The sequence below is a fragment of the Ammospiza nelsoni genome, chromosome 3, assembly GCF_027579445.1.
Source record: "Ammospiza nelsoni isolate bAmmNel1 chromosome 3, bAmmNel1.pri, whole genome shotgun sequence".
NCBI lineage: Eukaryota > Metazoa > Chordata > Aves > Passeriformes > Passerellidae > Ammospiza > Ammospiza nelsoni.
This window is the reverse complement of record NC_080635.1, coordinates 18,517,136-18,530,276: the sequence shown is the minus strand read 5'-3', so window position 1 is coordinate 18,530,276 and position 13,141 is coordinate 18,517,136. Positions and strand designations below refer to the sequence as shown.

The window sequence follows — 13,141 nt, the reverse complement described above, 5'->3', positions numbered from 1 at the left end:
TCGTGCAAACACCTCTGGAAAGCTTGAGATCATAAAAGGAAGGGGTAGCCATGAAAGTACAAACATCTGTGGGATAAACCTGAGCATGCAGCTGCAACTGAGACAATTCAGGAGAAGAAAAATGGAAATATTGTATAAGCAAGGATGGAAGATAAAATGGAATATGTCTCACTTTTTAGTACCAATCACTGTGTTTCCATCAATCTTACTGAAGGATAATTGACATAATCACTTCTGCTTGCCATAGCTTTTGGTCTGCCTTTGCTTCTTGCTGTCATGAACATTTGCTGACAGGATGCTAATAAACACTTTTCTTGAATGGTTGCAGCACATCTATTATTCCACTAGCCTGGCTCATGAGTGGAGCCACTAAATGCTACCACAATACAAATAAATCATTGAATAATCATGAAAAAATAACAGAGCAGATTGTAGTGATCCTCTATTTATGGCAATAGAGATATTATTAATTTACTTTGTACATAAAATCAGAATTCAGTCGTATTTTCACCTTTGGTTTGCATTAGCCCACATGATGGCAATCTCTGTCATTAACACACAGTGTTAATTCCTTCAAACACCGCCAATTTAAGGTGTTTCATCTGCACAATACCAAAAATAAGACAAGAAAATCAGCTTGGATTTCAGCGAGTACATGAAACAGCCAGGAATTTTCCTGACAAAAGTACAAATAGCCTGTAACACCACAGAGTGAACCCCTCATACAGGCTTTAGCACAATGCTCTGGCACAGCCTGCAGAGCAGAGAAAACCCTCAATGAAACCCACATTGCATCTGCAGAAGCTGTGCCCCTGCTGCACCCATTCTGTGTGCTCTGTTTAACCAAAACCACTCTCAATTTCCAGCTGGATAATGGATGTAAAGCTGAAAATGCCACAGGACAGGTGTTCTGCTACCTCCTACCTTCAGGTACGAGCTAGTGAAAGAGGTGAGGAAAGAAAAAAAAAGCCAACTACACAGTAGTCAGATAAAAGAACTGAAACTCAGCTTTATTATTTTTTTTTTAAGTATTCTACAATAACGGCTCAGAATACTACCACAATGTAAAGGGACAAGGCAGTGCTCTGGGCTATGACTGTAGATTACTCTCATATATATATATATATATTTTTTTTTTTTAAGCTTAAGAAAGGTTGAAGCAGAGCACTTCAACATTTCTTAAGCATGTATTTCATAATTTTAACATCTTTTAGATCTCTCATATTACAGCAGGATTTATCAAATGCAATGTAGTCACAGAAGTCTTGCATAAATACAAATATTGATACTTTACTTTGAATATTGTCTATGATATAAATTCTGCCTTACCTTTAAAAAAAATCTCCAGATCGTTATGTGACCTGGGAGTCTTTCCTTTTCTCTCTCTTTAAGAGTTTTTAAATATACATATATATATATATATTTATATATTTGCTATTGTACATCAAAGTATATATGAATCCCATAATTTCTGTCATATTTTCTGCAGACATGGTCTGAAGCAAAATCACCAACAACTAAATCAAAAACTTCCTGGTTATCATAGGAAAGCCAAAGAGGATCTTTCCTCTTTTTTTGTGTGTGTTTCAGTACTGATATTTTTTAAACTTGAAAGGATTCTTCATAAACTAGAGGTCCATAGATCATTTAAAGTAGTCTTTATAAGCAAATTTACATATTTTGACATGCTTTTGTGAGGCAGTTAGTATCAAAATCCAATAGCATTTCTTACAGAGCCACATGACTTTCTGCGATGCAGATATACGTTTCACTTCTAAAAAGCCAGAGTTATTTTTCTACATCTGCTCTCATCAAATCCCCAGGATTCACTCATAAAACTTCTGCTGTTCGGAATGCTGATGCTGTTATCACCACATACACCCAACCTGGTGACATCATTGCGTGGAAGACTGGAAAGTAGCAAAATACCCTCCCCAAATCCAGAGTCTTTTCTATCTCTGAATCCTCATGATTCATGTCACCCAAAAGTACAATGTGATGAGGACACGACTCAGTGCAGGCTAATGGTCTTCTTCCATCAAAGGAATCTCTAGGAGAAACAAAGAAATAGCATTGACTGCTGATTGCAATTTCCCTTTTTGCTTTTTCAAAGTATAATTGTTACCAATTCTACAAAACCAGAAATGGACATTGTAAATATCTGAACAAAACATGGGATATTGCCAATTCTAGACCCACTTGGACTCTAACACCTCTATGAAAATTAGATAACTAAAACTACACAGATTTTCTCCAATAAGTTAGGACCACAAAAACCTAAATGCAAACATCCTTGCTACTACATTAATCACTGAAGCAGCATTCAGAGGTGGAAAGGACTTTAACTGGCAGCCCTGTAATTTCTTCCTCTCCTCCTGGGTCTCCTATTCCCCTTGCGGTACCACTAAAACGATCCAAACTCCTCTGAAGCAGAAGACTTCCTCCACCCAGATCTTCACCCACACTGCATTTAAGACACCGGGCTACAGCTCAATGACAATGGAGAGTGGGATATGAGCCTCTCCCTCAAAATGCCTCCAAGGAAAGCCATCCAGTTTCCTTAACATGCTGAGCAGCACCAACCAGAACTCCATGAAACCGTGTCAGTACATGCTCTCGTGTTTGATTTAAAGGTGGGCGATAATACATGGCAAGCTCCCTCCTGGCACATGGACCTGTGGCACATTCTCCTTATGCTCTGATTTCCGTGTCCATAGCTTAAGGGTCATGTGCCTCAGATGGAAGGAGCATTTTGCTGGATGCATAGACGTGATGAGTTTGCTAATAAAGGCTGCTAATTTTGGCCCAGTATGAAAATATGATTTATTTCCTTTTTGAGGAGAAAATCCTGTTATTTGCTGTGAAAGCCATGGTATGTGAGAGAGCTGTGAACGTAGGAGTTGAAGAGCAGATGAACAGATCAGCACAGGCAAGATGAGGGTTGGCTTTGCTGCTGTAAACAGGTGTTTGCTGACATCCCTGTTGATGAGACAGGGGTCTGGACAGGAGCCTTCTGGCCTGGCATTCAAACCACATGCACCACAGCTAGCAAGGACATATCGCAGACATGAAATTCTATAACCATGGAGTTTTATGATTTTAAAAAAAGTTTCAAATTAGGGTGTAGACAAAACCATGGAGAAAGTAGGAGTGAGTCAGCTGGGTGAATTCCTAGAATTGTAGAATTCCTACAAAAAATTATGTCCCCTGTCCATGGACTCACCTATTGCACCTATGCAAGACTCACCATCTGTGATATCGATCCGGAGACTTGTGGATACAGCATCCCCATCAGTGCTGTGGGATACGTCAGTTCGATCTGAGCTGGGAAGTGCTGCCATTTGGCATGTCAGGGATGGGTACAAACTTTGGAGCAGTTCAGAGGAACCCAACCTACTGTCACAGGTCTCAAATTCACTGGGCTGCATGTCTGGAATCCTGGGACCGGGGTAAGCAGGGGGATTCTGATTTTCTGTCTGCAAAATATGCCCCTGGTCTGCAGCAGCTGAGTATCCGGGTGCCAGGGCATTCAAGCCACTGCTGACAGCTTCATCGTAGGAAGGCAGCATGACAGGAACACCATCCACCACCACAAAGTTGGGGTCGCCCATGAAGCCCTCCTGGTTGCCTCTACGTCAAACACAGAAAGGTTATCGCAGAGAGCAGGAGCATGTCAGCAGCACCTCGGACCAACTGCTGAACTCCAGTAAGCACAGTACTTTCCAGTCACCCCAAATGAAGCTACAGGGTCATTAACATTCACAAAAATGTTTGCCAAACTATGCTTGGGTTGACAGGTGGAATCTGTTACAATCGGAAAAAATGAAACCAGTAATGGGAAGAACAGTTCCAAGAAGGGAAGGTAAACAGGTATGTGGAAGAGATAAAGGAACACCATTTGCTGTGCGGTGCACAGTAGGTGTCATGGATATAAGATCACAGATGTAGTTCACCAGGCAAAAGTGTCTGAACCCCTGGAAAAATGTATGCTAGAGCACAAAAGTGTTTACAGCACAAGTAAATGGGTGCTGAGATCGCTTCTGGATGACAAGGGCTTGGTGGCAAGGCTTGTGGCCTCCTTCAGGTCTTGCTTTCAAAGGATGGAGACTTCTTTAACCAGTATTAAGCTGATTTCTTTTTTAAGCAAAGCAATTCTATTAATTGGGAAGGTCCATTAAACCCTAAAGTTTCTGCTTAGTAGCCTATTAAACACAGTATAGTCCAGGCAGGAGGTCCTAGGTACCTTTAACACATGAAAATATCTGAAAAGGAGAGGACTAAAAACCATTTTAGTAGGCAAGACAAGTCCAGGCTATAGGCTTTCCTCGTGGAGAACACTATGTCAATCAATGACAAATGCTCCCATCTCCAGGATATTTTATAGAAATAAAGGAAGATGCAGGAGATGTTTATGAATCATGATGAAAATAACACTAATGAAGTAAAGCAAATCTTTAATATAAATTTGTCCATAGAGAAAAAATAAATTCTTTCTTAAAACTTAAATTACTGAGTAATGTCTACATAGTTTAAAAAATAATCCGCCCAGCACCTGAAAACGCGTACTTAAAAATATTGTCAGCTATTTTTACAGGCAGAGGCAGCAGCTCTCAATAGAAGAGCAGTAATTACTCCCAGAATGAATCTGGCAAACTTTGCTTTTTATCTTAGCTGCGTGAAGGTTTTTGGGGATGCCCTTCCACACTAGTGGTTCAGGGACTTCTCGGAGCAGAACAAAGTATCTGCAAGGCTCATGAGCTGCTCCATTTCTCCAGAAAGGAGTGCTGTGTGTGAAAACAGAATCAAGGCCCTCAACCTTCAAAATAAGAAAGAAACCGGTACAAACCGTGGAAGGAAATGTGTCTTAAATTTGGTCTGGAACATCCTGGCTAAAATAACCAGTAGCAGTACTAATAAAACACTTGTAGCAGTAAACGCCACTATTTTCCATGTAGTCAGGAGGGTCTCCTGTGTATTTGGCCATGTTTGTTCTGTAACAGAAAGACAATACAAGAGTTGTGCTTGTATATTCCCGTTGTTATTTTATATTCAACACTACTCAGAAGTGCACATTTTTTATATGTAACTTGTAAAAACACAAATAAACCCTTTGCCATGTACCAAAAGCAGTCTTAACATAAAGCTGTCACAGAGACTGGATCTTGCTTTTTCCCCTTGACTGGTCATTTATACGTGCAATCGTGACCTTAGCTTGCATACATATAAAATATTCAAATGTTAAAAAATACATTTGAAGAGGTAATGATCAAAATGGTTTAGAACCATTCAGAATTTTGAGAATGCATTATATTTACCCTTTTTGAAAATCTTGCAAAGTACTTCGAAAATAGCAGCATCTTAAAATCAGTGCTCATCAATTAACCATGAAACAGACAAAGTTCACCAGGCATTGCCAACCTACAAATTTGCTCTGAAATGAGGGGCTGTAAGAAGCCGGGGCTGTTAGGATAGGATAGTCCTTTACCTGTTTTGACACAGTACACTTGGTAGGAGGGGAACCACTCTCCGTACTGGCAAGTGATGTACTTGTAGTCATTGGCGAGGGTGTAACCAGGGTCACAGTAGTACTCCACCACTGTCCCGTGGTTGTAGCGTTCGCAAGGCCGTGGGTGGCAGATGTAGTCTCCATGACTCGCCATTGGAGGTAGTGGACAAACTTGGGCAAACAAACAAAGGGAAGAGGAGAAAGGCATTAATGCCGAGTCTACCACTTGGCAGCTTCAGAGTGTCAAAATGCAGCAGATACACTTTGGGCTCCCTCTCGGCTCCCTGTGGTTCTGGGTATGTCTCAGTGGCACCAGGCCACTGCTCTGGCAGGCCAGGTGGCCATCCACACCAGTGGAGGGATGCACAGGCCAGGGGGTCACTGAAGTGGGATCTGGAAAGCTTCCTACCCGCTGTGGGAAGAGGAGAGTGAGAGGAAGACAAAAGGGGACACATTCCCATCAGGTGACTGCATGGGGATGGAGCAAGGCAGTCAAAATAAGGAGAATCATGCTCTTCACGAAGCATTTATAATTCAGCTGTAACATGCTATTTTTTGTTTCATTAACATAATTAAATGGTTATATGCATTAATTAAATTCCTTTTAAAAATAAGTTTGCCATCAGCAGTGCTGTAAGAAATGCAAAGCACCTAGTGTTGCTTATGCATGTGCAGTCTGTATCACTGTAATTTCATTAAGTTGAGCTTAAAGTCTGCCGGTGGTATCTGTGTTTTGTTATTTCTGAACAGCCCAACTGATCTCAGTGGGACCACTGGTGGAGTGAGGTCTTAAATATAGCAGAGGCTGAGCCTGTGTTAATTAAGTAGTCTGGCTTACTTAGGGTTAGGTAAATAAGAGAGAATGCAATATAAACATGTGGGACTTTTCCTGTAGGCCCTGGAATCACAGCCCAGACAGATGAACTCCATGGAGAACTGAGGAAGTACTCTGGAAAACAGCAGTGGGGAAAGCAGTTCACAAGCAGTATTTTTACAAGAGAGAAAACTTTTCCATGGCGTAAGTGTTGGTTGATTACTGCATTCTTAAGTGCTTCTAGCACTGGGCAAAAAATCCTGCAAAGTGTAATGATGTTTCAAATGACTGCATACTGACCCTAAAGGGCTTCAGTTACTGGATGACTACTTTTATTTCCCTTCAGAGGCAATTCCTGGCTGGCTCAGTGCCCCATCTACACACCCTTCCCTTCACTTCATGCCTCTCCCATGCAGGCAAGACCTGCTGCATTGATTTAAATAATGAAAATGACATCTCTTGAAAGAAGAATCTTCTCAGAAATTACAATTCAGCTGCTTCTCCCTGTGAAGCTTGTTACATGAATAATGCATTTCATAAAAAAATACACAAGATATTAAATGAATCTTCAAGAGAGGCTGATTACAATGTGCAGCTATGTCTTTTCCCCATCCTCTAGAGACACAGTTTTGTTTGCATTTTCACTGGCAAGGCTTAATGATAACTTGAAATCAGAGTAAGTAATTCACATAAAAATTCACATCCTCAATGCTCTGTACACTTTCTAAAGTCTCTGGGCCCACAAGAAAGATGAATACTTTACTGCGAAGTCAACTCAAGATTGAAAACAATTTTCTTAAGATTAAGGTGAGGTTGTCAGACTGAAATAGCAGGAAAGCACCTATTAATAATTCTTGTACGTAAAAAGAAAATGATCGGTGAAAGCCATGATCCTGGCCTACCATAAAGAAACCTGGTATATTTTTATTACCTATGCTTAGAGCATGAGAACAAAGGAAGAGAACAATTTAAACTCCTCTGCAACTGAATTTTGCCAAGCTCTGGCAGTGTGCAAGAGATGTGTAGATGCCCACAACCTTTCTAGCAATGAGCAAGTAGGGAACATCTGATCACAAAGAGCAATACTCAGAAAAAATAATTTTCCCCTCCAGCAATGTAGCTGCTGCATCATCCCTAACCTCTTCATGTCATTGAGAGCCAAAGCAGCCTGCTGAATAGAAAAATCCCTCAAATCTGGCATCCCAGCAATGTGGGTCAGCTCAGGATTGACACATTTCCAGGCAGATTTAAAGCTATGCACTGTGGAAACAAGTGCATAGATATGGAGCTGTCAGTCTGTTTACAAATAGAGGTCTATTTTATAATGCCCAAAACGAGGATCACTCTTTGTGTAGGACATGTCCCCAGTACTAAAAAGGGTGCCATGCCTTCCAGTGACACATCCATCTTTCAAGGGAAATGCTTGTGTATTGGTGCTGCCTGGAAACTCCTACAAACAATTTTTTATTGTCCTGTCATGTTGTAGTGTGTTTTTAAGTTTCTTGGTTTGTTCCCCCAGGTCATGTATATTCCCCCTATTATTCTTTGTAAATGGTTCCCTCCTCTCCAGTTTTCCCGCCCTGGAGTTTGTTACAGTTATGTTACCATGGTTACCCCTTCTCCCTCAGTTGCCAATCCTCTAAGTTATGTAACTTCCCCTCCCCTGTCTCTCCTTATAAGTAAGTTTTTCCTCCTCCCTGGGCCCAGTCAATCACCCCCCACTCCTCCCAAGCTTCTGGAACCTTCGGTTAGCTGGGGGCTGTGGTTGGCTGTGGTCCCGGGGCCCCTCCTATTGTTTGCATTCACTGGTTATTTCTGTATGTCAGTTATGTTCAGTACTTCCCCTAATGATTTCTTATTGGATAGCTGGGCTTCCCTCCCTTCTCCACCCTCCTGCTTTAAAATACCGTGTATCCCCTTATTCAGTGCCATTTGCTGCTGGTTTTCCCTCCCTCTGTTGGTTCCCGTGGACCATCAATAAACCAACTGTTAACCCCAGCAAGTGGTCGCCTCTTCTCCTCGTCTCTCCTGCGCTATATCCAGCTCCGTCATCCAGCCCAGCCCGAGGCCAGGACGCCAAGGGGGGCTGGCACTCCTATGCGTGGAGGGTGTCGGCCATCTCTCCCCTTCACTGCTAGCCGGATCTAGGGCCACTGACGCCCTCGCGCAGCTGGCGCCCAACGTGGGGCGCCAACCTGCGCGAGGGCGTATCTGGCCCGAGTGTCCGGCTAGCCGCTGTTACGAGGGAGGTGGCCGACACCCCCGGCACATATACTGTCAGCCCCCCTCGGCGTCTTGGCCTCGGGCTGAGCTGGCTGCGCGGTGCGGACAGAAGCGCGAAGGAACGAAGTCAGAGGTGACCACAGGCTGGGGGCTAACTCCGATTTATTGAAGGTTCGGTGACAGGAACAGGTAGGGAGGGTGCCAACCAGCAAGTGGCCAGGAAGGAGGCGGGAGGTACAGTTTTAAAAACAAGGGGTGGAGAGAGGAGGGGAGCCCAACTAGCCAATCGGGGAAGGGTACAAACATAATTGGCAAAGGAGACGAACCAATAAATACAACATAATGGAGGGGCCCCGGGACCACAGCCAACCACAGCCCCCAGAGAGGAGAAGATTCTGGAAACCTGGGAGGAGTGGGGGGTGATTGACTGGGCCCAGGGAGGAGGAAAAACTTACTTATAAGGAGTGTAAGGGAGGGGTGATTACATAACAAGGGGAGACTGGCAGTTGAGGGGGAAGGGGGTAACCAAGGAGACCAACAGTCAGGGGAGGCAGTGGCGGGAAAATCAGGGGAGGGAGGAACCATTTTACAGAAAATTGGGGGGAGAATACATAAAATGGGGAAATAATTGGGGAAATTCGCGCACTGTCAAGCATTAGTCATAAATTAGTTGAGGTTTACGGAGTCATACCTGCCAACAGCTCCTGCGTGAAACACTGGGAACCAACAGATGCAATGCAACAGGTTTGAAACTGAGGGCTTTTGGCTCAGCTGAAAAAAGTGCTTCATTCTTATGTCAGCTGGATGGCAGGAGTCATGGATTCTAACTCACCTGGAGTGTCACTCACCACCTCCGATGAACTTTATGTTCGACCAGTTTCAGGATCCCTTTAACACTTCCATGGGCAAACTGGCCCCCATGTAGTCTGTAGCACTCAGGTTCAAAGCCTCTTTTCACAAATCAAGTCAAAGGTATGTTGTGGTAATCACATACCCTCTGAACAGAGAGAGACATAGCTCTCCCAGGATTTTCCTGGGAAGCTGTGAGAAAGCTCGAATTAAACGAATTAAAACAATTATTATCTCAATCCCTGCACCTGGCAGGCAATCACTGTTTGTCAAAGATGTTTACAAGAAAGAGTTGTCCCTTCTTGACCAGTAGGTGAGAGAAGATTCCTAAAGGCCAATCAGGTCTTAGGTCCACCATTGTTTCCATAAGAACTGTGAATTTCTAATAATAAAGTGCTTTTCATACCTTCTGATGATAGAGTCTCTGTATCCCTTTTGTATGGTCCCGATACCCCTTTGGTGATAGTACATCACAAACAACCCTCAATGAACTCACTTTGAGCTCTGGGTAGTTAGTCGTACACTCAGTCCTTTTCTCCACTCACTTCATTCCCATGGTCATCCTGATCCAAGATCCTTTAAAGCCAGTGGAAAGACAGCCAGCAAGTAGCCTTGGTTTTGATCATAGAAAAGAAATATTAAGAAAGGCTAGAGGGCTGCTGAACTCTCTTGGCTGTCTTGGACAGAAAAGTTTTAGTGCAGAGCCGGTTATGTTACAGGGTCTGAACACTTATTTATGCCAGATGCCAGTGAATGATAGTGGTTCCATGGATTAAAGGAATGTGTCAGATAAAATATGGAGGGAAACTCTGGTGACAAACTTAAGGCCACTGAAGTTTTTTAGGAAAGTTAAAATTCTAGCATTCCAAGTGATGAGCCCTAACTGTGTTTGGAAATTACAGGCCATGGACTTCAGACAACTGCATCAAACTCGCAGAATTAAAATAGCCATAAACTGATTTCAATAAAAGCATATCTGACAAGTACATTTTCACTGCCAAAGCCAACAGTAGTATGCACAATAATCATAGAAACAAGGGAATTCTCCCTCAGAAAGTTCTCACAGATTAAAAAAGCCCTAAGTGCTGCTCTTAAATATGATACTAACTCTTTACTACCAGTAACTTTCAGCATCTTCACTTTATAAGGCTTTGGAGACTTTAATGCTCTAATTACAGCATCCAGCATGAATAATCTAGTACTATTATCTGGCGGCCAGCATTAAAAGACCACACGCCTGTGTCCTTAACTTTGGAGCTTGGCAGAGCGACAGACGTAATTTAAACAGTGTCTGCTGGTGGTCATGCAGCAGGTGATCCCAAGTCTCTGGATCTGTCTTTGTACAGCAGTTGGCCACACACTTTAAGGGGATTTATAGGAACTTTATAGCTCAGCATTCACAGCTGAAAAGTTGAATCATTCATCAAAAAGAAAGAACAATTATATTTATATGGTAAATAAATCCCTTGCTGGATGCTCAAGAGTCCTGTTACACAAGGAAGTTGAAGGGAAGAATTCCTGATTTGATTTGTTGGAGTTCCCTGTCTGTTCCTAAGAGCAGCTGGAGCTGAGACTTCTCCTCTAAGATGAGCTTTCTGCTCTGGCTGATTTTAATGAAGGACTAGCACTACCAAGAAAACCTTAAAACCTGGGGAGCTGAGTCTTGTGTTACCAGCAGTGTGGCACTGTGGCCTGGAGCAAAGGCAAGGGCTGGTCTGACCCACAGTATCCGCTCCATCACAGCCTCCACCGAGCCACATCCCTTGGAGCAGGGCCGGGGAGGATGGCACAGGCTCCATTCTTTATTAATTGAAGAATTAATGAGGTTCACCCAGTGACATTTTCCTACCCATTATGGTCAAGAAGCTTTTTAAACTCTGCCCGGAGGATGCTGCAGCAATTCTGCAATGTTGACACTGGAACTGGAGGATGGAGGGAAGACTTTTTTGCATTAGCACATTCTCAGTTAACATCAATGGCACAGATCAAAGACATTGCACGACTTTTTAAAAGCCATTGGTAGAGAGATAACAGCGGAGTTACAGATATTTACACTGCTCAAAACCTGTTTTTTAGTCAATGTTCAAAGGCTAGTGGTTTTAGTCTGTGGTCCAAGTAGGCAGGTGGTAATCACTCAGGTTTTGCCCAGCATTTTTTATATGAGCCAAAAATTAAAAACAAAAATGTCTTGAAGTACAGGACACTTATTAAAAAAAAGAAGGGGTAGGAACAAGCAAGCTTATTTTCCACCTGTGATAATTTGTCTCAAGCTACTAGTTCACCTTTTATGTAGGACATTAATTTCTTGGTTAGCTGGGTTAGCAGAAAGCCTCAGTGAAAGGCCAGCCATTTCTGTTTGACACAGAGATGGAGAGGATTAGAGACATTTGCACCTTGTAAAGAATAACACTTATTCCAAACACATTGTGAATGCCTGCTCATTATGCAAAGAATGACAACAGATTAAGATGAAACTTCCAGATGAGAAAGACACAAATAAAAGCCTGCCAGTTCCACTGTGTAGGAAAATGCTGGTGTATCTCAGTCAGAGAATCATCTGGGAGAGGGAGACACTCTCTGCTTTGCTCACAAACTGCAAGAGAACAAGAATTTCTCCTGAACCTCACTTGACATTTTTGTACACATCAGGACACTAATTATCACCAGGAATCTGGACACCTGTCACCTGTCTACAGCACCCCAACCAATGTTTAATTCAAGCAGTCACTTACTGCATGAGAGCACAGCTGTGTATGCCCCAGCAGGTCTGACCTTTCCCATCGAGGATGGCCAGGTCCCCACCTGAAACTTTACTGGCTGCTTCTGGGGCCTAAGGAGGGATCCTGTTCCATATAATGCCTTCATACAAACACATGCTTAGGGATGTGAGATCTGAAAATCGTATTTTTTACAGGAACATAGATGATGAAGATTATGTTTGTTCCTTTTCCTGCTTCTTTATGAACACTGTGCTAATAAACTTGGTTTTTTGGTTCCCTCAGTGTCATCACCCTTCATACCTTCAGAATAAAACAAGTCATCAACTAAGAAGTTTTTCTTTCATATTCAGAAGGATTCCTGTCCAGTTCATCTGACAAACCTGTCCATTTCCACAGATATTACTAGCAAAAGAATCACACCTGCACTGCAAAGTACAGAGCCTGAGGAAATTAATTCTACACTTTGAATACTAAAAAAAGGGATTTTACTATTCTATACTTAGATTTCAATTTACAGAAATATACAAAACAATGTATTTTAATTCTAAAATAGCAAACCAAAAATTTCCATTAAAATGTCCAGTATTCTAATTAAGATGGTAGAAAAAACTACTGGACTTAACCACTTATATCCAATCAAAAGCTAGAAGAAGAAATTTAGAGGCTTGTAAAAGGAAGGAAATAGCAAATCCAGTTGCTTTAAAATAAGCCCTGTCAAAACATCTCGTTCTAAGATCAGCTGCTTTATGAGACTTTTAAAAAATTACACTATTCAGGAATGTAAGCAGAACAGGAAGCATTACTGCTTTACATTTTCATTGATGGTGAACATCAACTTAACAACATCCTAATGAAGCATTCCTACAACAAATTCTGCTGGCTTTGTGAAGGGAGACTTCCAGGTGTACTGGAACAAACTTGGAGGCCATTGAATTTGTGTTCTGAAAGTGATGCCATGCTTTCAAAAACATTTCTGATTACTTGTTCCCACAGCAAAAAAAAACCCCCAACACCAAGAGTATAACAGAA

The 13,141-nt window shown here is 42.3% G+C and overlaps 1 protein-coding gene across 1 annotated transcript in view; it reads right to left on the bottom strand.

Moving 5' to 3' along the window:
* Positions 1-1,013: 1,013 nt before the first annotated feature.
* Positions 1,014-13,141, bottom strand: part of SUSD4 (sushi domain containing 4) — an 84,923-nt gene continuing 72,795 nt past the window's right edge. The window contains exons 5-8 of the mRNA XM_059469363.1: positions 5,486-5,677; positions 4,847-4,991; positions 3,248-3,630; positions 1,014-2,050 (exon numbers count right to left, since the gene is read on the bottom strand). Of these exons, the coding sequence (XP_059325346.1) occupies positions 2,022-2,050; positions 3,248-3,630; positions 4,847-4,991; positions 5,486-5,677 (749 nt within the window). The 3' untranslated portion in view covers positions 1,014-2,021. The remainder of the gene's footprint in view (positions 2,051-3,247; positions 3,631-4,846; positions 4,992-5,485; positions 5,678-13,141) is intronic.